This window comes from Felis catus, chromosome D4 (genome assembly GCF_018350175.1).
Source record: "Felis catus isolate Fca126 chromosome D4, F.catus_Fca126_mat1.0, whole genome shotgun sequence".
Lineage (NCBI taxonomy): Eukaryota > Metazoa > Chordata > Mammalia > Carnivora > Felidae > Felis > Felis catus.
This window is the reverse complement of record NC_058380.1, coordinates 723712-750774: the sequence shown is the minus strand read 5'-3', so window position 1 is coordinate 750774 and position 27063 is coordinate 723712. Positions and strand designations below refer to the sequence as shown.

The window sequence follows — 27063 nt, the reverse complement described above, 5'->3', positions numbered from 1 at the left end:
AGCAGCCTCTCCTCAAACAGCTGAAAGTATGTTTAAATATGGTCTTTTAGTACATGAGCAGAGCTTATCTGGAAACTTTATTTACGTGTTCAGGCTAGAAAGACAGAGCTTTGTGATTTTGTGCTGAGGGCAAGACCTGATGAACTTGTGGGCAGCACAGGGTTCTGGAGACACAAACGGGCTCAGATGAAAATCAGCACAGGGCAGTGGGGGGGGGAAGACAAGGGCGAGAGGACAGGAAAGAACAGAGAGTAAACCTCTGGAAGACTTGCGTTTGACTAAAACATTTCCTAAAATGGGAGAAAAGGAAAGAGGCCCAAGGAGTGTCAGGGAAGCAAAGGTGCAAACAAGAAAGAAGGGGTCTGTGTGTGTAAACAAATACACACGTGTGCTGTAAGAAGCCCAATGAAACACGCTGCAACCCCCTTTATGACCTTTGTACAAATTGCTGGGCACGAGTGTGCTCAGTTCCTGGCTCCCACGCAGTTTCTGGGCTGGGACAGGACAGGGCTCCAGGCACCTGTCCTGCTGCGTCAGCTGAGACTCACGCATCTGCTACGTTTGATCAGAAAGACAGACACATAGGAGAGCAACTCCTTTTATTGTTTTGGGGTCCTCTGTCCCCTTCCCAAACTGCTGAAGTTTGACTACGTGCTGCTGAGTCACCAGTGAGGCGTCAGAGCTCTACAAGCACACAACCCCAAACACAGGCATGTGCCTCCCAACAGAACTGTGTGGGTACCACGAAGGAGCAGCCTGTGGTATTTGTAGCCACCGTGAAGAAGGTCCACAACACTTAGTGCTATTTTATGACTGTTCCCACTTAGTGTAACTAGAAAATTGAGGTGTGCAGACATATTGTAAGAACTCAAACTGCTATCTTTTGTTTTAATTTTTTTAAATGTTTGTTTTTGAGAGAGAGAAAGAGCACAACCAGGGGAGGGGTGGAGAGAGGAGACACAGAATCCAAAGCAGGCTCCAGGCTCCGAGCTGTCAGCACAGAGCCCGACGCGGGGCTCGAACCCACGAGCCGTGAGATCATGACCTGAGCTGAAGTTGGACGCTTAACCAACTGAGCCACCCAGGTGCCCCTCAAACTGCTGTCTTAATTGCTAGCATCCATGACAGATTCAGAGCACCACATAATCTAATTAACTTGTGTCTACTGCCGAGAAGGTGGAAACCTAAGATGTAGCCCAATGTGACTGGTCCAGTGGTGACAGGAGCTCTCTCTTGCTCACTAAAGCCACAATAGGAAAAACAGGTGAGTGGGACACAAAATCATCAGACACAGTTTGCTGACAATGCTTCCCGCAGGCACGAGTAAGGGCAGGCGGGTCCGTGAGGCTAAGTGGGGCTGTGCTCTGGGCGCTCAGTGCCATGCGTGACTGCACATCTACACCAGATGAAAAGGTAACTCGAGATTCACTTTTTAAGCTTCTGAAGAAGTTACTGCGCCTGAATATGGACGGGAACAATCTGGTAGAGATTCCTCCTGACTTACCATCTGCATTAGAAGAACTTAAGATCAATGACAACAGTCTGCAGGCTATCAGTGAAGAGAGCTTATCCGGTATGTAACGTTGGTTGATGTATGTCCTTACAGCCTTTTCCTCTGTGGTCGTGTGGAAACTTTATGTACAGTATTGCCAGATGCACTAGTGAGTTTTTTAGGCCACATCACCATTTACCTTGATAAAATTTATTTACTCCTCTCATGGTTGATTCTGGACCAAACTGAACAACTGAAGTTGTCACATTGTGAGCTCGGCATACAAGAGGCAGCACGACGCAAGCTATTCACAAATGCTGGCTGGTGTCTCTGCTGATGCCAAGTGCTGTGTCCAGACAAAGACGCCTAACTCTTCCTTCCATCCTCCCAACAGTCCAGCACAGCTCGTGAAGTACAGTGCTCACCACTTCCTATTTATCTGATTTGAAATATTTTAAGCCTAAAAAGAATAAAACAATTTCGTTATTTCTTTTTACTCCCAAAAAACCTCACGAGGAACAAAGCCCTTCCAGTGATGGGAAGAAAACCAGCAATCCTAAGAAATGCCAAGTCTGAAAAGTACAGAGTTCTGGAAATATTCTATTTCCAGATGGGACTGCAGGGCGCACATGAAACACATCAATACACACAAATTGTGATAGGCTTTGTCATATGGAAAAGACACCCAGAAAGTGCAATTTCTAACTGCTAGGTGAAACAGAGGCCGAAGGAACACTGAATTTAGGCCAGCGCACTGATGGGTGTCTGCTAACTGCACGTGAGGTCACCTTTCTAGCTCCATTTTCTAGACCACGTGTTATAAGGCAGAAGCCCCTACCGGGAGCTGTGCTCACATATTCCTGGCAGCGGCTTCTCCACATGCTCCCTCCCTCACACACGTCTCCCCAGTCCAAGCACCGTAGAGGCCTCGGCCATGAGGAAGGCCTCAGGTGACGGTGCCCAGAGATCCTCTACATTCTGTGCTGAGCCCTCTGCCGTGGACCGTCAGCCAGCTGGCAGCAAGCAGGGTGCCCCTGAGCTCAGGCCTCTACCGCTGCCAGATGCTGCTCTTTCTGCAGGGAGGGAGGCCCCTGGTGTGGCCGCCAGCGGCCTGCTGCTCTCCACGTGCTCTTGTGGCAAGTCTTCACTCACGACCCTTCACGGTACAGACAGTTCCAGAGAAGTGGGCAGGAGGGGTGGTGCAGGGAGAGCAACAGCACGTGCAAAGGTGCACAGAAACAAAAGGGACCGGATGCTTCCGGGAGAGCACGCAGCCCCCCAGAAGTGCTTGTGCGTGGCCACCGCTCGCATTCTCCCGTGTCCGTGACCTGTCAGGTTGGCCCCCACCCCACAATGGGAAGGACTTCTACCAACTTCCTGCTTACAAACCCTCTTGCACGGCATCTACCCTACAGGAAGCTTCTCTAGTCCCAGCGTGTTGCCTGTCACATACAACATACACGTAAGCCAGGGTAACTGTAAACTCACGTATAACATCATGAACTCACACTGGGTGCTACGTTTCTCTCTCTCTCGTGAGGTCACGTACCAGCTACTGTCCACTTTTATTATCTGTTTTCCACGGGAAAACTTCCATTATGTTCCCAAACTTCAACTATGTTCTAGACAAATGGGCTAGATTCTCAGCACCTCTAGTTTCAGAAATTAGAGAGAACGTGAGGAAATATAACCACTTATCGGTTTACTGGTTGGGCCTCCTACTTCCTCCCAGCCCTTCAAGTGACGCCACACGGGCTCGCAGACTAGCGTCCTGTCCTGCCGCCGCCGCCCAGAGGCTCCTCACTGCCTGGTGCACAAGGGGCCTGTGCCAAGGCTTGAGCACAGCCACCCAGTTCGAAACGGCCTGTATTCACCTGGCTGCCTCAGCCTCCCATTTCTCCCTGCGTCGTCCTGTGCTTGGGAGTCCAGCCTCACCACTCGTGTGGTCTGCGCGCCTGATGGTGCTGCCCCTTGCTCTTGCTTGGACAACGTCTTGCCTCTCTAATATGCCTAAGAGAGGGAACTGAGATGTACAGAGCACTCAGTGCAATGCCCGTGACTTGAGCTGAATATCAAAACATCCCTATTCTGGAAATCTTGGCCACCAAACCAACCCCAAAGTTACACCCTGAATGTCTGACTCAGATGCCTCTGGGTATCATCACTGCTGAGCCGTCTACTCTCCTTCAGGATTCCAGCTGATGTGGATCATGCCACTCCTGAGGCCAGTGGAAATGATGTAGGGAAACTTATTTGTATAAAGGCCTTTCTTGGTAGCTCAGTCTGAATGCGTGGAGAATTCTTGATCATTCTCCTTTCCAAACATGCATTTGGCTGCACTCTCTGCCAGGAAGTGAACAACTGTGATGAGAATTCACTGCTGTAACTCCCTTGTTCAGAGACTGACATTTGCCAGGCAGAGCACTCCCCTGTCCTCCGTCCATCCCTAATTATGCTGCTGTTTCATCTGGGCGTCCACGTCTTCGCCAATGCTTTAATGACCTCCACAACCTTCTACTGCTCACTTGGGCTCGCTGCCTCTGTGGCTCGCCCTCACTCGATAGGCCTGTCTCTGCACTGGATCGCGCACCCAGCATCTTGCTAAGCTGGGCACCTAGGGTGTACAGAGCACTTGGGAAACAGCTCTGCAAGGGGGAGGCCAAAGAAGCGACATCTGCCCTCCAAATAAACTGAACATTTCACATGACATTTTGAAAGATACAGGAACTACATGGTTTTTTGATTTTCTTCATATTCTGACAATTGTATTTTATTTTTTGTAGACCTAAATCAGCTGGTCACCTTAGAACTGGAAGGAAACAATCTCAGCGAATCCAACGTCAACCCTTTGGCTTTCAAATCTTTGAAGAGCTTATCCTACCTGCGTCTGGGAAGAAATAAATTCAGAATTATACCACAGGGGCTTCCGGCTTCTATTGAGGTACCACTATCTTTCTTCCAATGTTTTATGTTTTATTTTTCAATTTTTTTTTTTCTCAACGTTTATTTATTTTTGGGACAGAGAGAGACAGAGCATGAACGGGGGAGGGGCAGAGAGAGAGGGAGACACAGAATCGGAAACAGGCTCCAGGCTCTGAGCCATCATCAGCCCAGAGCCCGACGCGGGGCTCGAACTCCCGGACCGCGAGATCGTGACCTGGCTGAAGTCGGACGCTTAACCGACTGCGCCACCCAGGCGCCCCAATGTTTTATGTTTTAAATACAGTCTACCTGAATTAAAAAAAAGCACTATTTTAAAATATTATTGTGCGGCAGATTAAATCCCATTTTGGTGCTATATACAGAATTTACTATGATTTCAACATTGTGTTTCCTCAAGCAATACACAATTTTAATTACTAGTAGAGACCCTTGATAAAGTGAAAATTGGTCTTCCTGACAGCTCTTGGGGGGAGAATGGGGAAGATGAATGAGAACTTAAACAGAAACTACAACTTGCAAGAAAGCGTCCCAGTTCCGTCCAGCGCCCATCACTGCCTTCCCACCCTGTGCCCAGGCTGGAGCCTCACTGCCAAGTTCACACCCAACCTCTAGCACTGACAGCAGAGGTCTGGAAGACCCAGCGGGGCCCTGGCTGACTGCTCTGAACTCTGTTTCTGCCCTCCCTGCCAGCTGTGGGCCCACTGCCCACGGAGCCACTGGCCCGGGTCTGCCACGGCTGCCGCAGGGCCACCCTTCTTCATCCTCCTACTGGCAGATTAAGAGAGAAGTTTAGAATTTGTCAAAATTGTAAAGATTGAGGTTCCAACACTGGGCTTTATTTCAGAAAGACGTATAGACCCCTTACCCTATCCCAGACATCCTCAGTCAGGTTCTTTTGAGGGTGGGGTAATTTATAATTTTTTAAGTTAAGGTTTTAATACATAATGCACGCAAGTAAAACACACGCAATTTGAATAATATGGAGGAGCAAAGGGTCTCCAAATGTGCCTGAACTCCTGTCCCACATTCTTCTTTCCAGAGGGGCCCTCTCACTGGTAGGAGAGGTGATGTCCATGCAGGTGTGTGTGCTCTGACCCTTCCAGGGCCCTGCTTCCCAGACAGAGTCTAGTGTCTGGATGAGTGTGCTCTGAGTGGGGTACACCTAGGTTGGAATTTATACTTTAAAAGGCTCATGACTGATTCTAATATGCAACCAAGTTTGGGAACCACTGATTTGGTTCACCCCTAAATATGTATTAAGGTAAAAGCAAAAAGCTAAAGATTGCTTTACCTCTTCCTTTTAAAAAAAAAAAAACTTTTTTTTTTAAAGTTTATTTTTATTTATTTTGAGAGGGAGATAGAGAGCAAGTGGAAGAGGGGCAGAAAGACAGAGGGAAAGAGAGAATCCTAAGCAGGATGTGCGCTGTCAGCACAGAGGCCAATGAACCCACGAACCATGAGATCGTGACCTGAACTGAAACCAAGAGTTGGACATTTAACCAACTGAGCCAGCCAGGAGCTCCTGCTTTACCCATTCCTAACAAGTAAGAAAATTAAATGAAAAGGGGAGGAAACTAGTACAATAGGAATAAAAAGTTTAACTGAAGATGTATACCAATGTCTGGTTCTAATTTCCAATAAGATTTTTGAGGGAAAACTCCCTCTAAGACCAAGGGAATTAAGGCAGCTGGCTGTTGAAAACAATAGCTCTAGCAAACTACCCCGATGTTAAATCAAGGCTCTTAATTAACTTTTCATTAAATTAATCTTAATACAAGCCAATCTAAAACCCTGACAGGCAGCACAGACTGGTGGGACACCGCCTGCCCCAGAGCTGGGACCTGGTGGGGACGTGTGTCTCTTGCGCATCAGGAGTGGGACCATGTGCCTTGTCATCTCTCCAGGCTGGGCCATTTCCACTAATGAAGGGGGAATGATCATTTCTACCTATTTTCCAGGGTTTTGAAGCCCAAATGAGATAATTTACATTAACAGGTTTTATAAACTAGAGAGCTTTATACAATTATTATGGTATGCTGTATTTTGCAACATTTTATGGTTAAAACCTTCATTTAATCCCATGACCATGAAAGATGACACATTGTATTTCACTAATTAGTTAGAAAAGGACAACTTACAATAACAAACTCACTTGGAAAAGCAGTAGACTCTTCAGACAGTACTAAAGAGATCAGTCTACAACACCATCTTTCTCTCTCAAACTCAACCAACCAGCACGAAGAAAAATAGTCTGTTTTCTTAATTATAGGAATTATACCTGGAAAATAACCAAATTGAAGAAATAACCGAGATTTGTTTCAATCACACCAGGAAGATCAATGTCATTGTGCTACGATATAATAAAATTGAAGAAAACAGGATTGCTCCTTTAGCCTGGATAAACCAAGAGTGAGTATCCGTTGCTGTCTTAGACAGTTTCTTCCCGCTGTCATTACTTCACGGGCTATGAATGAGCGACACCCTTTCATAGTGAACCTTCCCCCAAACCTGGCTATCTGATTGGAGCTTGTGGTATGGCTGGTGTTGAGGTGACCACAGTCTCTGTTACTTGGACACCCCACCCCAAGCCCAAGCTCTGAGTGACCCAAGTTCTGTCCACCTCACAGGTGGTCATGAAGTTGAAGCGAGGCCAGCCCTGCCCCTGCTGAGAAAGGAAGATGCCCCCTTACCCTTGTGGGACCTCACGGTCTCACGCCTCCGAACCCTTTCTCTGTCTCAAGTCTTATACAACAGGTGGAAAGGTGTGTGGCTGGAGAGGGAAGGCAGGAAGCAGGGTCTATGGCTGGCGTGGGGGTCTTGCCTGTCAGGAGGGCAAGACAGGCCATGGCGGGGCGGTGGGGGGAGCTGGGGAGAAGCCAGATTGGGCCGTGTGGGGAGGGCATGAGGGATCTGAGTGGCACAGTGGGAACAGGCATCTTGCAGGGGCAGGACAGAGGGATGAGACAGCCTCAGCTCCAGCTGAGCCCAGCAGGACATGGTGGTGGCAGGGTGACTCAGAAGCCACAGGGGAAGCTCCTGAAACAACCAGGCAGCCCCCTTTTCTCGACCCCTGTGTCACCACAAGCCCTACGTGCCAGGCTGTCAGATCAGGTGTGGAGCAGAGGTGGTTTCAGGGATAGGCAGCTGGACGTCTGACCCCAGAGACAGTGGTGGGTCCTGAGTTCACTACTGCCCCAGGAATGAACTTTCTTCCTGATCCCGGTGCTCTTTGCCCTGGAGCTGGAACAGCTGTGTGGTGACCAGGTAAGAGCGGGAGCCTTGCAGCCACCCTCACACAAAAGTCACTGCTGCACACCCAGGGGTGGCAGGAAAATGGCTGAGTATCCCTATGGTCCCTGCCCCACGCTCCACTCTGCTCACCCTTCTTTGCTGCAGAAATCTCGAGTCGATCGACCTGTCCTACAACAAGCTCTACCACGTCCCCTCCTACTTGCCCAAGTCACTGCTGCACCTCGTGCTCCTCGGGAACCAAATCGAGCGCATCCCTGGCTACGTATTTGGCCACATGGAGCCAGGCCTGGAGTACCTGTACCTGTCATTCAACAGACTCTCAGATGACGGCATGGACAGAGTCTCCTTCTACGGGGCATACCATTCTCTGAGAGAGCTGTTTCTGGATCACAATGACTTAAAATCCATACCACCTGGGGTACAAGAAATGAAAGCACTCCATTTTCTGAGGTTGAACAACAACAAGATACGGTAAATTTTGGCTTTTTCAAGTATCGATTTAAACCGCTGTGGTTGACAGAGTATATGATTAAACAACCATGACATGATGTCTGGGATTTACTTCTAAGGGGAAAAAAAGGACAAGAGGTCACATTGAACAAGATAGGCAGATGTTCATAATTACTGAAGGGGGTGATAGGCACTCAAGGATTCATCACAGCTTTTTTCTACTTTTGTATATGTTTGCAAACTTCCATGGTAAAAACCTTTAGAATGGAACATTATTACCTAATACTGAGAACCTAAGGGGTGGGTTGAAGTGAGGCTTCAAGATGGGATATTACAGTGCTGCTCCGACCCTCATATGAAATTTAAAACATTCTAATCTGATTAGAATCTAAACCGATTCTATCTAGATTCTTCCTGAAGGAAAAATTCTGAAAAAAATTACTGAGTGTCAGCTTCTCTCACTTCTGGGGACACAATTTCCTATCTGCCTGGAAAGCATGAAGGTCTCAAGGATTCATCTGGAATGCTGCGGTAGTGCAGCCAAAGGCTGATCCTTGAGATGGGGTCTTGTCCCTGAAGATTCTACCCCTTCCTCTTTTCTTTGTCTCTAAAATTCTGAACACAAACTCCCAAAAACAAAATAGGGAAAGAGTCAAGGGTGTATAACAGTACTGGAGAGAGAGGTGGGAGTGGGGAAGGCTTTATAAGATTCAGTTAAAAACGGTTTGGCTAGAGTACTTCAATAGCTGTGCTCTGTGCTTTCTATTTGCGTCAGAAAGCACATGCCTGTCCCCCTTCCAGCCTGACATCTTGATTAATACCTTTCTCCTCCACCTCTGAACCACTGGTTTCATTCACAGATGATTGTTGCTTGAACCTCTTATTTCTTTAAGGGTAACAAACTGCTGAGCCCTATGTTTGTTATCCTTCCCACATTTGTCAGCTGGAACTCTTATCAACCAGGGCCACTTTGTTACTCAGAGGGGTAAGATGAATGCTCCGTTCTTCCCCTGAAATGTCCAATCAGAGCAAGAGGCTGGCTAAAAATTTCTAACCATGTGAGCTGACAGATGTTACCTAAACTTAACATGCAATCATTCTGCAGCATCTACAAATGCCAAATTATGTCTTCAACCTTAAACTATCATGTTGTATGTTAATTCTATCTTTACAGAACTGGGAAAAAAATGATACATGTATTAAATATGAATGGAAAGGACTATAAAACATATTAAAATATATTTCCAGCTGTCTCAGGAAAAAAAAGAAGTCGGTGCCTAAGTGTTTGTGTTTTTTTGTTTTTGGCTTTCTCTCTTTCTCTGGAGAATCAATATGAACTCATGGTTTTATATATTCAGAATGCTTTCATCAACTGTAACTATTGTTCTTAAACTCCACTCCTTGGCCAGAGGTAGCACTCAGAGCTGGCTCGGTGTCCTTGGAGAGGCCTCTGTTGACCCGGGCAGCACTCTCCTCCCCCTGCCACGCACCGGTGACAGCCTTCTCCCAGAGAGGTCTAAGCCCCCTCAATGGGAGCAGCATCCACATGCCCCAGGCTGGGGACCAGGCACTGTCTTTTCTAAAGTGTTGTTACTGTTTCAAGGCTTGCAGTGAACTGCCAGGAAATATGTATTTTGTAAAGAAAAAGAACAGGAGTTCATACTGGTGTTCCCAATTCAAATTTAACCATATAGAGTATTCCTTTTGCTTTAAATTTGTTTATCTTATACTGAGAATCTAGGTTCTCAACAATGTTAACTAAGTCATTATCTTACAATATACAAACAATAGTTTCGAAATAAGAATACCATTACTACAAGCACAAAAATACTGAATTAAGTATACAGTGTTTTGGGGAGCTCTATTTGCTTTTAGAATATGTTCCACAAAGGATGTGTAGCTGAAATATTGTGGCCTACTTTGTAACAATATGTCAACAACTTAATATTCAGATAAGGTCTTTGGTTTGTTTTTGGTTTCAGGGAATTACTATTTTCTATTTGATTAATGATTTTTACTATGTTAAACATTTATATAATTCCAAAGTCAAAACTGTATAACAAGGTATGTTAAGAGAAGTCCTTCTATGCCTGTACCTTATGCTGCATTCCATCATTCTGCTTATTAATTTTTTTAAATTAATTTGTGGTTTTTCCTTTCAGTATTTTTTTGCAAATAGAAGTATACATACATACACATATTCCCCACCGTCTCCCACAATTACTATACAAATCATTACCAGAAAGATTTTTTTTTCTCTTTTAATTTTGTTTAAACGCTTTTATCCATTTGTGAGAGAAGAAGAAAGACAGAGCATGAGTGGGGGAGGGGCAGAGAGAGAGGGAGACACAGAATCCGAAGCAGGCTCCAGGCTCCGAGCTGTCAGCACAGAGCCTGACACGGGGCTCGAACCCACGAACTGTAAGATCACGACCTGAGCCGAAGTCAGGCGCCTAACCGACTGAGCCACCCAGGTGCCTTGACAGTGAGTGGTACTTTCTTTTTTTAATGTCTTATTTTTGAGAGAGAGAGAGAGAGAGAGAGAGAGAGAGAGAGAGAGAGAGAAAGACAGAGCACAGAGTGGGGAAGGGCAGAGAGAGAGAGAATCCCAAACAGGCTCCAGGCTCTGAGTTGTCAGCACAGAGCCCGATGCAGGGCTCAAATTCATGAACCACAAAATCATGACCTGAGCTGAAGTCAGACACTTAACTGAGTGAGCCACCCAGGCGTCCCTTGAGTGGTACTTTTTATAATTATCAGTATAGCCTTACTATGACTCCTTATCAATATATGGAGAATTTCCTCATTCTTTTTACAATAGAATACAGACCAGTATTCTATTATGTGGAAATTTTATTTAACCAGTTCCTTATTGATAGACATCTAATTGTTTCCATTCTTTTATTACTACAAAGAATGCCATAATGCGTAACTTTGGACAGCCTTTTATATTTTTCCAGACTAACTCTGGGACAGGCTCCTAGAAGGGAGACTGCTGAGTGACTGGGCAAAATGCACGTGACCCTGCTAGGTACTGCCAATCCCCGCCCCCCACCCCCACCCCCACCCCCGCCACCGGGGCTGTCCTGCTCTGAATTCCCTCCAGTACTGTGTGATCCTGCACAGCCCCATTATCAGACCATGTTGATGAGCTTCTGAATTTTTTTTTTTTTATGGGAGGCAAATCTGGTAAGTGACAGTGCTGTGCCAGGATACTTTCAACGTGCATTTCTCTTGTCATGAATGAAACTAAGCATCTCTTCATGTTTATGTCATTTCATTTTTTCTCTTGTGGGCTGGTTACCAGGGCATTTCCCTCACTTCTCCTTTTTCTGCAGGGGCTTTTAGGAGGTCTCTGTCCACTGGCCCTATATCTGTGATATAAGTTGCAAAAGCTTTCTCCTAGTTTGCCATTTGTCTTTTAACTTTGCATTTTTAAAACACCTGCAGTGGCTTTATTAATCTTTTCTTTTAGTGCTTCTGATTTTTGAGTCACAAGGGGATTTTTTTTCCCCCTGCTCCTAGGATATACTAGTTCTTCATTTTTCACATTTAGATCTTTGATGTATTTAAAATTTTTTCTAGCATATAAGAAAAAGATCCAATTTTATTTTATTTTTTAAAAATTGGGGAGGAGGCGCCTCAGTGGCTCAGTAGGTTGTATGTCCGACTTCGGCTGTCAGATGTGCTAACAGCTCAGAGCCTGGAGCCTGCTTCAGATTCTGTGTCTCCCTCTCTCTCTGCCCCTCCCCTGCTTGTACTCTGTCTCTTTCTCTCTCAAAGATAAGTAAATATTAAAAAAAAATTTTAAACAAAAACAATTAAGCAAATGTAATTTGGAAATCATTTAATTAGACTGCACATTACTTCCCTAAAAATTTTAAGAATTGTTGTTCTTCAAAATGATTAAGAACTCCTTATAAAAACTATGCCATTTTTTGCTGTATACCCAGCATTAGTCATTGGAACCACTGACACATAGACAAAAGCATAACCTGGGTAGTGAAAATGGATTTGTGATAAACACCCCAGAATTACCAAATAGCCCCTGGGGTCCTGGCTGAGCCCAACAAAACAACAACGTGAAACTAACTCTTTAATACCAGAATTGATCTCCTAACTTCCAGCTTATTTTTGCCAAGTTATCAAAGACAACAACCAACTCATCTGCCAAACCTAGCGGTAATGAATGACCCTTGAGCAACACAAAGCTCTTCTCACAGAAGTCAGATGATTCTTCACAAGATGATTTCCCTCAAATAATTCTATCAACTAAGTTAACGTCTTTTCTAAGGCTCATTTTCCTTTCTGACAGACATCCTGAAGGAATGTCCTCAAATTTCAAAGCTATCATTTAAGAGAGGCTCTAACAGCATTTGTCATTTTGTGTGCATTCCTTTGTACCTTCATGAAACGAAACACTTGTCCAGAGAATAGGGGTCAATGTTAGTACTGACACGAAGAAAACCAGGCTGAAAATAAAGGGCAGAATTTCAACAAGTGTGTAAGTAGTTCATATAAACAGTTGGCCTGACTTCCACATACCACTGACATTTCTTTTTGTTGAACACTCAGTATCTTCAACAAGAGCACCAGCAAGTTTGAGATGAAAAATGTAAGGATAGCTTTGATCATAAAGATCCATCCACTAGATACGACAGTCAAGGCCAAGACTCATATTAATAGATTCATTATGTCTTTAAATGTGGCCACAAAGACTAAAGTTGTGGGCTGAGTTATGAAACACGAGACTGCAAGTACCATGAACACTCGTGATAATAAATGGAAACTCGTTTGACCCTCAAATTCAATATTTTTACACCAGCTCTTTTTGACATACAGAACTCAAATTCTGGAAACGAACGAATTTGCCTTTTTGTTTCCTTAAAACAAATCTTTAGGAAAATAAAAGTTTTTTGGGAAATTCTCTCACCTGTCCCCCTGATGTTCCTTTACACTTTTTGCTAAAATTCACTTATATTCTATCTTCAACCATGTTATATACTCTCTGGTACTTGAAAAGGAAGAGCACCAAAACTTTTTTAAAAATGTGAAATTTAACTAAGTTACATAAAGCTCAATACTACTTGGACCATTTATGGCTTGTACATCTATTTTTCCTCAGGAACATTCTTCCAGAACAAATCTGCAATGCTGAAGAAGATGGCGATTCAACCCTGGAACACCTTCATCTTGAAAACAATTATATTAAAACAAGAGAAATATCATCCTATGCATTTTCATGCATAAGATCATATTCAAGTATAGTTCTTAAACCACAAAATATCACATAATTCCAAGTTTTTGTTCATCACTTACAAACCATACTCCTGTATTTGTTGTAGTAGCATCTGTCATCAATAAGTGAGACCCAGCCCACAGAGAAACAACCAAAACACACCTTGAGTTTAGTTTTCCAGCAGTCTTAGTGAAAGTGCAGCTTCACACTCTAGAAAAAAGCCCCCTCCTGCAACTTTCCTCAAGAGAACCGGATCTTACTCGCTGCTGAGTTAGACTGGGAAAATCTGGAGCAAAATAAGAATGTCCTTTACAACCGACCTGAGTATTGCTTTAGGCTAGGCTCTAAGTCCCTTTAAAAAATACATGTGTTATGGTTCGAGACCAAGAAGTGCATGGCAGGAAAAAAAAAATAGGTGGAACTTACAAATTAATGTTCTGTTTATTATCCTACTGTTAAAATAATTTAGTATTTTCTATAAGACCCTATGCTACAATTATTGGTATAAATATACTTAGTGATTGGGTTTGCTTAGTTCCTTTTTTAATCACATGTGTAAAATTAAAACACTCCTGTCATGTTAATTTCCTGGTTTTGAGGACTGTAGTATTGTTATATACTGCTTATTAACATTAGAGGAAGCTGGGAGAAAGGCATATGTGAGTTCTACACTATTTTTGAAACTTTACTACAAAATCTAAAATTTCTGTGTCAGTTTAAAAAATTAAACAATATTTTAAGATCACCCTCATTATTCTTTATTCAAGATCAAAAGATTTTATGGACAGTAGTGGACTTTGCTTAAAATATGTTCATTGTCCTTGACTACACCTTATAAATATAAACCCTAAGGCATGCATTTTTGAAAATTTTTGCTCCAATGGTTACTGTTAGCAACTACCTTCTTTCAATGTGCTCAAAAGTATACTTTTATTCAGTTCAATTTAACATAAAGCTATTAGTATTTACTATGTACTAGAACCTGCCAAAACCATATGGTATTAAAATTTTTATTATGTAATGATCTTTTGTCTGTTATTTCTGGAACAATTTATAAGGGACACATACAGAAACTGTGCTGACTTCTTTTGCTGCTCTCAGCTTTGTGTCTAGGAACTCATATTCAAGTTACTCTAACTTTTCAAACTTCAGTGACCTAATCTTTCAATAGTGGTTTTGCCACCTGGGGGAGCTTCTGGTCCCACTTAGAGGGCTGTCATGAGAAACAGAGAGGAATGAAAACTATCCAGGAAATGTGGTACACAGGTGAGTGTACTTACTACCTACCTTTTATATAAAATTGACAGCCACCAGCATATTCACCAAAGCTATTTCCTAACTTTCTCAGATATGAGTTTGATATATCCTATTCGAGCCAATTTTATTTCCTTCTTAAAAAAAATTATTAAGTAATCTTCACAACCAATGTGGGGCTCGAACTTACAACCCCAAGATCAAGAGTCACAGGCTCCACCCACTGCCAGCCAGGCATCCCAAGCTAACTTTATTTCTGAGCCCTTCTTTCTAGGTACCCTCTCATAGTAGCTAGGATTTTGAGATTATAACATGAACAAGAATAATAATATGATGAAGACTGTTAGAACCAAGGGCAGAGGCTTAAGCCAGGTGGCTAAGAGCAGAAGCAGAATCTTGGGGAACAAAAAGTTGGGACTTATAACCAGTTTAGGAAAGTAGGAGCATTACTAATTTATATTGGCCAAGTCGAATGGAGGAGACAGGTAAAAATAAGAATATACAGTTATTCATTCCTTTGACAAGAACCTTTAATGCTTCTTGCTGCGTGAACGTAAATGCGCTGACATAACCTGTTGAAGGCAGTCTAGGGAGCAAAGTTGAAGGTGAGTCGGCAGAATGTGCACCCTGGAACAATGCAGATGGACACTGTGCCATTCCTGCACCTATTTCTCACTCTGACTTTACTCTGTGTTCCAGACGCTGTTCTAGAGAACCAGGAATAAACAGAATTGGACAGGTCTCTACTCTCTGGGAACACATGGTGTGGTTGGGGAGATAAGGTGCAATGAGGTCAGCAGAAAAGGTGGGGCGGTGGTGAAGCATGCTAGGGTCCTCAGCTCCCTCTGCCTGGGCCCAGGAGTGTGCGGGTCCCATGAGTCACAGTGGGATGCTGCTCCTCCTCCTCCCCCCCCCCCCCCCCCGCCAGCCCTGGAGTGCCACGAGGCCCAGGCACACAGTAAGAGCCCACTGTGCAATTGGAACACCTTGACAGAACAGATTCTCTAGGAAGGCTGAAAATCAGACTGACTGATGGAAGCTTTACTTTTAAGTTGGAAGACACTTTTATTTTTGATTTTACAACTTAAAATATAAAATATGTCTAGCAATGAACATGTTCAGCCTTGAAATTTCATCATGTCCTGGATAGGACATTTTAATTCCATTAAAAAAAAAAAGTGGTAAATGTCCTTACAGCAAATGTTCTTCACGATATAATGTTAAAAACAAACAGATGTTCTGCTTGGCTTCAGAAATATGCTGTAATTACTAACACATATTGTACACTGAAAAAGTCCTGGCGTAGCTATGATCTAAAAACATTAAAGGTGTGTGCACATACATACAAGGAATGCTAACTATATTATTAATTTTGGGATTTGGCTTAAAATTATTACAAAAAGCACTAAAGCTATGACATGGTGAAAGACACGTATAGCCTGGGATTATAAGGAAATAACTACACCAGGAATCAGGACACATGGGTACCCACCTTGATCTCCAATGATTAAACTGTACACTCACTTCACTTGTCTGGGATCACTTCATTCAATTATGACATAATGTGTCTGGAACAGATGAGTGGATTTCAAGCATGGCTCCTCAGGGGTTCATGGCACCCTGGGGTGGAAATGTCCCTGAAGAAGTGCACAGACTCTCCTTCAGACAAGCAGCTTTGCTAACTTCAGAGAGATTAGCTGCTTCCCCTCCACACCCCGCTTTTCTTAGAACCAATGGACAGGCACTATCTGAATCACAAACCAAGTTTTAAGATTCACAAAGAACATGCATCAAAGTCCCTGGTCCTTCCCTAACCCTCTGCCCAGCTCCCCTACACTCTGAGAACACATGGCTGGAGAGCCTTGGCCTGAGGAAAGATTTCTCAGGTGCCTGGATGCAGCCACGCTCCCCATGTGCTGGGCAAGGAAGTCTAGCTGGCACAGCTGTTCCTCCACAGCTCCAGCGCAGTGGGGCAGTGTGGTACTGAGCAGCTCTGCAACAACCAAAGGCTGCTGACCTCTGACCTGAAACACCCCGGAGGGCAGGCAGCTGAGCACGTGTTCTGGAGGGAGCGCAGACAGGCCCACATCCTCTGTCCCCACCACAACCTGTGACTCCCTGGGCAGCAGGCAGGTCAGGATACTGCGACAAGGGTGGGTGGGTGCCACTAGGAAGCACAGCGGGTACGTGGCTGAGCCTGGACTTACTCTGCATCTTCCAACTGAAGTCCAACGAGTGGGAAGTCTGGACACCGGAGTGGGCGCTGGGCACTGGGCACCTGGTGTGGCAGGTGCTGCCAGCAGGGGTTAGCAAGATCCAACCATCTCTCTGCAGGCTTGCACTGCCAGATGACTCCACACATCACTGTAGGAGTCAGCCTCATGGAATATCCTTCCATTTGTTTGTGTTGACTTCAGTTTCTCTCATTAGTGTTTTATAGTTTTTGGAGTACGGGTTTTTTTACCTTCTTGGTTAAACTTATTCCTAGATATTTTATTTTTGGCACAATTGTAAATGGGATTGTTTTCTTAATTTCTCTTTCTACTGCTTCATTATTAATGTTTAAGAATGCAACCAGTTTCTGTATGTTAATTTTGTATGCTGTGACTTTACTGAAGTTATTTATCAGTTATAGTAGTTCTGTGGTGGAGTCATCATGACTGCTTTCACTAACATGCAAAAAAAAAAAACAACATTTTTTGTGTGTGGTGTCTTTATCTGGTTTTGGTATCAGGGTATTACTGGCCTCCTAGAATGTATGTGGAAGCTTTCCTCCCTCTTTTATGTATTTTTTTGGAGGGGGAATAGTTTGAGAAGAATAGGTATTATCTCTTCTTTAAATGTTGGGGCACCTGGGTGGCTCAGTCAGTTAAGTGTCTGACTTGATTTTGGCTCAGGTCATGATCTTGCAGTTCGTGAGTTTAAGCCCTGTTTTGGGGTCTGTGCTGATGGTGTGGAGCCTGCTTGGGATTCTTTCTCTCCTTCTCTCTTTGCCCCTCCCCAGCTCTCTCTCTCAAAATAAACAAACATTAAAAAAAAAATTAAAAATAAATGTTTGGTAGAATTCCCCCGTGAAACTATCTGGTCCTGGACTTTTATTTATAGCTGGGAGTTCACGGATTACTGATTCAATTCCATTGCTAGTAACTGGTCTGTTCAAATTTTCTATTTCTTCCTGATTGAGTTTTGGGAGGTTATATGGCTTTTATCCATTTCTTCTGGGTTGTCCAATTTTTTGGCATATAATTTTTCATAATATTCTCTTATAATCCTGTGTGTTTCTGTGGTGTTGGTTGTTATTTCTCCTCCTTCATTTCTGATTTTGAGTCCTATCTCCTTTCTTCTTGATGAGTCTGCCAAAAGGTTTATTAATTTTGTTTGCCTTTTCAAAGAACCAACTTCTGGTTTCACTGATCTATTCTATTGCTTTTTAGTTTCTGTATCATTTATTTCTGCTCTGATCTTTATTATTTCCTTCCTTCTGCTGGCTTTGGGTTTTCTTTGTTGTTCTCTTTCTAGCTCCTTACACTTCAGTGTAAGGTTAGGTTGTTTATTTGAGATTTTTCTTGCTTCTTGAGGTAGGCTTGTATTTAGAACAGCTTTTGCCACATCCCAAAGATTTTGGACCTTTGTGTTTTCATTTTCATTTGTCTCCATGTATTTTTTAACTTCCTCTTTGATTTCTTGCTTGACCTGTTTGTTGGTTAGCAGCATGTTATTTAGCTTCCATGTATTTGTGCTCTTTCCAGATTTTTTCTTGTGATTCGTCTAGTCTGGAGAATGTTCCATGTGTGCTTGAAAACAATGTGTATTCTACTGGTTTTGGATGGACTGTTCTGAATATATCTGTTAGATCCATCTGGTCCAATGTGTCATTCAAAGCAACTGTTTCTTTGCTGATTTTTGGTCTGGATGATCTGTCCATTGATGTAAGTGGGGTGTTAAAATTCCCTACTGTTATTAGGAAATTATATACTGATATCTGTGACGAATAGAGATTAAAAAAATCCTCAAAATATTAGCAAAGTAAATCCAACAATACATTAAAAAAAATAATTCATCATAATCAAGTGGGATTTAATCCAGGGATGCAAGGGTGGTTCAACATTTCAAATCAATCAATATATGTCACATAAAGAAGAGAAAGGATAAGAACCCTATGATCCTCTCAACAGATGCAGAAAAAGCATTTGACAAAGTACAACATTTATTCATGATAAAACCCCTCAACAAATTAGGTTTAGAAAGAACATACCTCAATATAATAAAGGCCTTATATGAAAAACCCACAGCCAATATCACACTCAATAGGGAAAAATTGAAAGCCTTCCCTCTAAGGTTGGGAATAAGACAAGGATGTTCACTCTCACTACTTTTATTCAACATAGTATTGGAAGTCCTTGCCACAGCAATCAGACAAGAAAAAGGAATAAAAGGCATCTAAAGTAGTAAGGAAGAAGTAAAAATTTCACTATTTTTAGATGTCATGTAACTATATATAGAAAACCCTAAAGACTCCACCACAAAACTACTATAACTGATAAATAACTTCAGTAAAGTCACAGTATACAAAATTAATGTACAGAAACTGGTTGTATTCTTAAACATTAATAATGAAGCAGTAGAAAGAGAAATTAAGAAAACAATTCCATTTACAATTGTACCAAAAAAAAAAAAAATCTAGGAATAAATCTAACCAAAAAGGTAAAAAAAAAAACCTGTACTCCAAAAACTATAAAACACTAATGAGAGAAACTGAAGTCAAGACAAACAAATGGAAGGATATTCCATGTCAATGGCTTGGAAGAACTAATACTGTCAAAGCAGTCTACAGATTCAATGTAATCTCTATCAAAACATCAATAGCATTTTTTCATAGAACTAGAATAATCCTAAAATTTGTATGGAACCACAAAAGATCCTGAACAAAGTAATCTTGAGAAAGAACAAAGCTGGTGGTATTACAATTCCAGATTTGAAGATCTACAACAAAGCTGTAGTACTCCAAACGGTATGGTACTGGCACAAAAAGAGACATATTGATCAAAAGAACAGAATATAGAGCCCAGAAATAAATCCAACCTTATATGATCAATTAATAAACAACAAAAGAGACAATATACAACAGGGAAATGAGAATCTCTTCAACAAATGGTGTTGAGAAAACTGAACAGCCACATAAAAAAGAATGAAACTGGACTACTTTCTTATATCTAATACACAAAATAAACACAAAATAGATTAAAAACCTAAATGTGAGACCTGAAACCATAAAACTCCTAGAAGAAAACATAGGCAGTAATTTCTTTGACATCAGTTGTAGAAACATTTTTCTAGATATGTCTCCTTTAGCAAGAGAAACAAAGGCAAAATCAAACTATAGGGACTATGTCAAAATGAAAGCTTTTGCACAGTGTAGGAAACCATCAACAAAGCAAAAGGGCAAACCACTGAATGGCAGAAAACATTTGCAAATGATATATATGATAAGGGATTGATATCCAAAATATATAAAAGACACAATGCAATACCAAAAAAATAAATAATCTGATTATAATGGGCAAAGGATCTGAATAGATTATCTTTTCAAAGACATACAGATGGCCAACAGATACATGAAAAGGTATGTCAACATCACTAATTATCAGGGAAATACAAATCAAAACCACAAAAAGATATCACCTCATACCTGTCAGAATGGTTAGAATCAAGAAAGACAAGAAATAACAAATGTTGGGTGAGAATGTGGAGAAAAAGGAGCCCCCAGGCACTATCGGTGGGAATGTACATGGGTGCAGCCACTGGTGGGAAACAATGTAATGTAGAGGTACCCAAAACAAAACAAAAACAAAAACCAAAAAAAACCTAAGAAATACCATATGATCCAGTCATTCCACTACTAGGTATTAACCCAAAGAAAATGAGAACACTAATTTGAAAAGATATATGCATCCCTATCTTTACTGCAGCATTATTTACAATAGCCACAAGATGGAAGCAGCCCAGGTGTCCATCAACTGACGAATGGATGAAGAAGATGTGGTGTATATATATATATTCAATGGAGAATTACTCAGCCAAAGAAAGAATGAAATCCTGCCATTTGCAACAACATGGACAGACCTACAGCGTGTAATGCTAAGTGAAATAGGTCAGAAAAATATCGTACAATTCCATATGTGGAATTTAAGAAACAGACAAAGAAAGAAAAAAAGAGACAAACAAACAGACTCTTAAATACAGAGAACAAACTGGTGGTTGCCAGAGGGGAGGTGCGGGGAGGATGGGTGAAATAGGCAAAGGGGATTAAGAATACATTGATCGTGATGAGCAATGAATAATGTATTGAATGTTGAACCATGACATTGTACATTTGAAACCAATATAATACTGCATGCTAATTATACTTCAATTTAAAAAAACATGAAAAAAAAAACTACCCACAGCGCTAACTGAAATCTGCCTTTGCACAGTGCCCTCTGGTCCACCTGGACACCTCCAAGAGAAGTGAGGTCAGGGTGATTAGCCCGCTCGCACATAAAAATGTGATTATTCCAATAACTGTTCAGTAGTATGTAGCATAAACCTTTAAATTCGTTGAGAAGTGTTAATAAATCATAATGCTTAAGATAACTTTAGATTTGGTAAGTATGTGAAGATTTAAGCCACAGATGTATATAGCACAGGGTATATAGCTAAAGGATAAAACCCCAAAGATTTACTGGTGGCATATACTGCATTCAGTGTAGTATTGTGTGCTGCTGTAGGCAAATATGATTTGCCTGAATTGGCAAATTTATTTTACTTTTTAAAAAAATGTTTATTTTTGGGGGTAGGGGGACAGAGAGAGACAGACAGACAAAGAGACAGAGAGAATGAGAGAGAGAATCCCACGCAGGCTCTATGCTGTCAGACGCATGGAGCTCGATGTGCGGCTCAATCCCATGACCCTGGGATTGTGACTTGAGCTGAAATTAAGAGTTGGATGCTCGACCAACTGAGCCACTCAGGTGCCCCTGAACTGACAAATTTCAATTTAGATCAGGGGTAACAAAGAAAGCCTGTGGTAGAATATGGGTGGTAAATGGTACCAAATTCAGAGGAGGAAAGAGGAGTAGGCTTGAGGGGCCCTGATACAGGATGTGAGTCAGCCAAGCGGAGGGGATGAGTGCAGGTCGGAAAAGCTCAGCGGGAGACTAGACTTACATGAGGAGCAGTGAGGTGTCGGGAAGGGATGTGAGCCAGCACCGCAGGGGCTGTTGCAGCCAGTACAGGTGACAGGAGGAAAACTGTGACAAAGCCTCATCCAGGACACAATGAGAAGGGAGCCAAAGAGAACTGCTTATGCCTCAGGGATGCTGCTGACGGGCTGACAAAGAAGGGACAGTTTGGGCAAGAATATGCTGAATTTGGGGGTCATGAAAGATTTCGGGCAGGAGGATGGGGGGAGTGGGAAGGCAAGGAGTCCACAGGCAAGGACAATTCTGAGGGGTATGAGAGGAGGAGGGCAGGGGAGCTGAACCCTAGTGAGTGCAGCTCCCAATGTCGAGGAAGCAAAGGAGCCAAGTCCATGGCCATCTCCATCCAAGCTGAGCTGTGTGGTCTGGCCACACAGAGCTTCTGGGGCACAAGACAAGATGCACCCAGGAGCCTGGCTCTGTGCAAAGTGCCCCCCTCACCTGGCCCTCAGGATACATGGCACCACCCTGGTGACAGATGTGGTACTGTGACTTAGGTGTGCACTGATTATTTATTGCATATGAGGTGCTGCACCGCTGATGGACAGAGGGCATATCGTGTTTCTCTAATAAGACTGTAAAACCAGAAGAACAGAGAGGTCATTTCTTAGATCCTTGCATCCTGTGCAGAAAGTTGGTGCTAAACTGACTGCAGACCCCAGGTCTACACCGATCAGCTCATGAGCTCTCCAAAGTTGATACTGATACTACTCCTAAACAAAACAGAAAGGAATCTGCAAAACTTAAGGACTTTTTTTTTTTTAAAATAGGTTTCACGCTGAGCGTGGAGCACAACAAAGGGCTTGAACTCATGACCCAGAGATCAAGACCTGAGCTGAGGTCAAGAGTCGGAAACTTAATCAACTGAGCCACCCAGGTGCACCCAAATTTAAGGACTTTTAAAGGAAAAGTGAGAAACTGAAATGAAAAAAAATTTATATAGGGTCCTAAAATTAATAAGGAATAATTTATATCATTAACATTTTCTGACACAGACATGAGAAAACAGAGTATTTTATAAACAACCAAGTCATGCTTTGACAACTGGTAATATTTAGTAACCAACTGATTGTTCTGCATAATAACAACATTGACTATGTTTTCTAAAGCCATCATTTAAACATACCATGAATTACTAGGTTCATGGACGCCGACATACAATGAGGAGCTACTCAAATTCTGCTGTTTCAGTGAAACCTCAAAGGGCGGTTAAAACCCTTTATGACATCTATTCCACCTCCTCCTTTATTTAGAAAACAGAAAGTTTCCTCATAGGAGATGTACTTACAGACTGAAGATGACTGAACTATTCTTCTGTCCACAGTTGAAAGTAATTCAGATCCTCAGTCAACTTAAAATTCAAAAATACTAAAAGTACCCATGAAAACAGAAGTTTCTGGCCAGCTCTAAACTATACAAGATGACTCCAGGGCGTGCAAACCCAGAAGTCTACTCTACCACGAGGTCTGTTCCTTGTAGTTGAAAATCCAGAACAAGTACTGTGGTTCTGACCTGGAGTCCTTATGAGCTGTGGACTTGATCCTGTTACTCAGACTCTGATTCCCAGTCTCCTCACCCATGAAATTGCGGGGAACAACATCTACTTCCCAAAGCTGCTGGGAAGGTTAAATGAGGTGCCATCCACTGCCACGCTAGGCGCAGGTTAGACATCAGAGAAGCTGAGCATCCGTTCCTTCACTGGTAGGTGTCATGAGACCAGCAGGCACAGAGGTTCAGTGACTTGCTCAAGGCTGCCTGGCCTCTTAATATAGCAGACATTAATTATTCAAGGTAACCGATTCCTTAGATTGTGAAATATAGTGGGAAAAGGAGTGGGCATCTTACTCTGGGCAAGGGGTCAGCAAATGCTCTGCTGGGGGCTAGGCTCCAGAGGGACGCTGGGAGCCTCTGCTCACACCCATCGTACAGAACAGCATCATACAGACACCAGCATAGGGTGTGCTCAGCTGGAGTCTCCATAAACACACAGCGAGTGTTGGACTCTGCACAGAGTCCAAACTACTTCTCATCACAGACGGAGTAATTTAGAAAATGACTTGAAAAAAATCCTGATTATAAGAAAGAAGAGTTAAGTCTGACTTATAAATGTAACTCACTGTGATTACTTATAACACCTGAAATGAGGAAAAACCTATTTAAAATAGCCAGCCAAACTGTAAAAGTATGTGATCAATAAACCTGTCCAGCAGTTAAGATTCTGACCTCAGAGATGACCCAGGAGTGGGTCTGTAAGGACAGAGTAAGAGTCTGCCTGCAAGCCTTGGCCTTCCCGTCCCTCAGCTGGGTGCAGAGGCCCTGGCAGATGGTTCTTCTGGGGAGTGAATTTCATGACTGTCCCTGTGAATAACAGCCCCGACTGAACCTGATCCAACAGACCCTCTGTAGAGGATCTTCAGAGGAACTGGGGTCTATAGTCAACAGGGCAGGCGTGTGTGAGCACACACGTGAGCTCACATGCCTGAATGCTTCAGCACATTCTTACATGTTACTCACATGTCTCTGCCTTGACATGTTGAACAGCAAGAGTGGAGGCTGTAAACCACGGTGGAATCTGGTTCTGTCACACACTGTTATTTGCAAAGAAGTGAATGTTTCTAACTCTGTAAATAGGCCTTAGTGATTACACAACTGAAAAATAAAGGCATGAGTATTTCTTCTTTGAAGTCCCATTTTCTCTCTCTACATGAAAATGGATACAATCAAAACTTTGAGTTGAGCATATTTTTTCCTTTACACAAAATGTGAAGAATGTGAATCCACACAAGGGAAAGCAGACTGTATTAAAAATAACATGTGATTGCACTGAACACGTATTAGTTTGGAACACAAAAGGAATGCATCATGCTATTGAAATGTCATGGTGTGTTTCTAAGTAACAGAGTCTCTGTGGTCAAATAAACTTACATTAAACTATCAACTGATAGAAGCAAATCTTTTCAGAAGTTGGAATGTGCTAAAGGTTGATTTGTTTTCCATAAGTTGAGAATTATGTTCACAATTACTAAGTTTATAATGTCTGAAATACTAATTCTAGGGAAATAGTTCTTAATTATTTGAAGGATGGACCCCTGAGAGGATATGATGGGTCTCTGTGTAGAAAAACACTCATCTAACACTTTACATGTATCAAGAGATTCATACAGCCTTCCCCACTCCTCCAGGGATTCACAACCCCTGGTTAAGAAACCCTAGGGTAACAGCTTAATTAACTTAAAGCTTTACATGTAAATATTTCAGTAGAGGTAAGGACAAATCAGTTAAAATTAAGACAAAACACGTTCCCCCCCCCCCAATTATTTAGCAATATTTTTAAAAGCCACAGAAAAGTTGAAAGTATACAATGAAGATCTCCACATGCTTCACCTACATTCACCAATTGTCATTTTGTCTGGTCATTTCATCTCTTCCCCCCTCCTGTGTCCACATTTGTCCAGCTGGACCATCCATGTGCAGGCTGCAAGTGTCACAGCACTGTCACCGGGACTTGAGGAGGGGACTCCTGAGAAACATGGACAGGCCTGACAAGCCCGTGGCACGACAATCACATGTGCTCACATCACCAAACCCAGGAAATGTAACTGACTCAGTACTGTCTCCCATACAGCCCATATTCGGATTTCCCCATGTTCAGACATTTTGGCATGTCCCGACAATGCCCTAAGAGGCAGTGTGTGTGAATTAGAGTTTACACGCGGACTCCTTCAGTCTCAGAAAGTTTATTTAAAACTGTTACTTGTACCCATTCCTCAAAGCAAACTGACTTTTGAGGAATTTAAAAATACGTGACACCCACACAATATTATAAACTTACTGTCATAAGTCTTTCAGTTTTCATGAATTCATATCAATTAATTTTAAATGACAGTTTATGTCTCCCGTGAGACCTTAGGAGAGTCTCAATCTTCATTGTTCGGAAGGGCCCCAGACAGCTATCTTGCAAAACGTCCCCTAATTTGCATTTGTCTGATTAGATTTGGTAAAACATGCCTGGCAAGAATCTCATGTAGGTGATGTCACATACTTCCTTTTGCAACATATCAGGAAGCACAAAATGGTGGCTAGCCTATTACTGGTGATGCTGAGACGTTTGGTTCAGGTGGTACATTCTTCCTCTGGTAACTAGCAATCATCTATAAGGTAAGATTTTGGGTCTCTGAATATTTTGCCATCCAGTGACCCTCTACTTAGTGGTCTGAGCTTCCACTGACTACCTTTGCCTAAATCAGCACACCGGAAGTATCCGTAGATGGTAACTCTCCAGCTCTGGTCCCTTCTGGACGGCTCAGCTGGCATTCTTCTACAGGAAAAGCCCTGTCCCTTTTGATTCTCTTTCCTCTGTTATCACAAAAAGGATTTTGCATTTGACATGCTATACTCCACTGCCACCCTTGTTCTTTGTAAGGCTCTCACACTGTATCCTCACACTGGCTGCCGCATTCCGTCCACATCCATGGTGACTTCTGCGCACTCTGGTGCTGACTGGTATGAGAGGTTTCTGGCACATCTCGCGCCTCCTCTGGCCCCAACCTATTACTTGTCAGTTCCCCCAGGAGCGTTGGTCCTTCTAGTGGGAAATGGTTCTTAGAAACACAGATCTGGAAGTCAGATGTGTGAGCCTTCAGGTCTTCTCGGTGGAAAGAGCTAGAAAGTTTATTTAAAACAAAACTATTACTTGTACCCATCATCAAAGCAAACTAACTTTTGAGGCATTATTTAAAAATACATGACACCCACACAATACTATAAACTTACTGTCGTAAGTCTTTCAGTCTTCATAAATTCCTATCAATTCATTTTAAATGACAATTTATGTCATTAACTCATTTTTGGAGCGAACCCTCCACTGGGCTGAGGGCAGAAGCTCACCAGCACTGCAGGCAGAGCAGGGAGGGCAGCCTGGAACCAGGGACCAGGAGCCCATGGGAAGGAGGCTGCTGCCACCAGCTCGGCCAATCGCTGCAACCGCACAGGACGCCAGGGCCAGCTTTGTCAGGCTGACTTCTTGGGATATGCTATAAATTTGGACTTTGACATAAAATTTCCTGTTTTTTAAAAATACCATATGCTCCAAACAAAACACATCTGCAGGATGAATACTGTCCACGGGTCATGACCTGCAGTGTAAGTAGTTAGTCACAAACCACAGAGCCCAGTCTGCCCTGAGTGCCTCCCCT

General features: G+C 42.7%; 2 protein-coding genes across 12 annotated transcripts in view; one reads left to right on the top strand and one right to left on the bottom strand.

Moving 5' to 3' along the window:
• ECM2 (extracellular matrix protein 2) overlaps positions 1 to 14397 on the top strand; it is a 33661-nt gene extending 19264 nt beyond the window's left edge. For all 4 annotated transcript variants that reach the window (XM_006939007.5, XM_006939006.5, XM_011288207.4 and 1 more), the window contains 5 exons: positions 1438 to 1573; positions 4276 to 4433; positions 6705 to 6844; positions 7832 to 8158; positions 13263 to 14397. In XM_006939007.5, coding sequence (XP_006939069.4) covers positions 1438 to 1573; positions 4276 to 4433; positions 6705 to 6844; positions 7832 to 8158; positions 13263 to 13431 — 930 coding nt within the window. In that variant the 3' untranslated portion in view covers positions 13432 to 14397. The remainder of the gene's footprint in view (positions 1 to 1437; positions 1574 to 4275; positions 4434 to 6704; positions 6845 to 7831; positions 8159 to 13262) is intronic.
• The window catches only part of CENPP (centromere protein P), a 230375-nt gene that overhangs the window by 60923 nt on the left and 142389 nt on the right, over positions 1 to 27063 (bottom strand). The gene's annotated exons all lie outside the window — the stretch shown is intronic.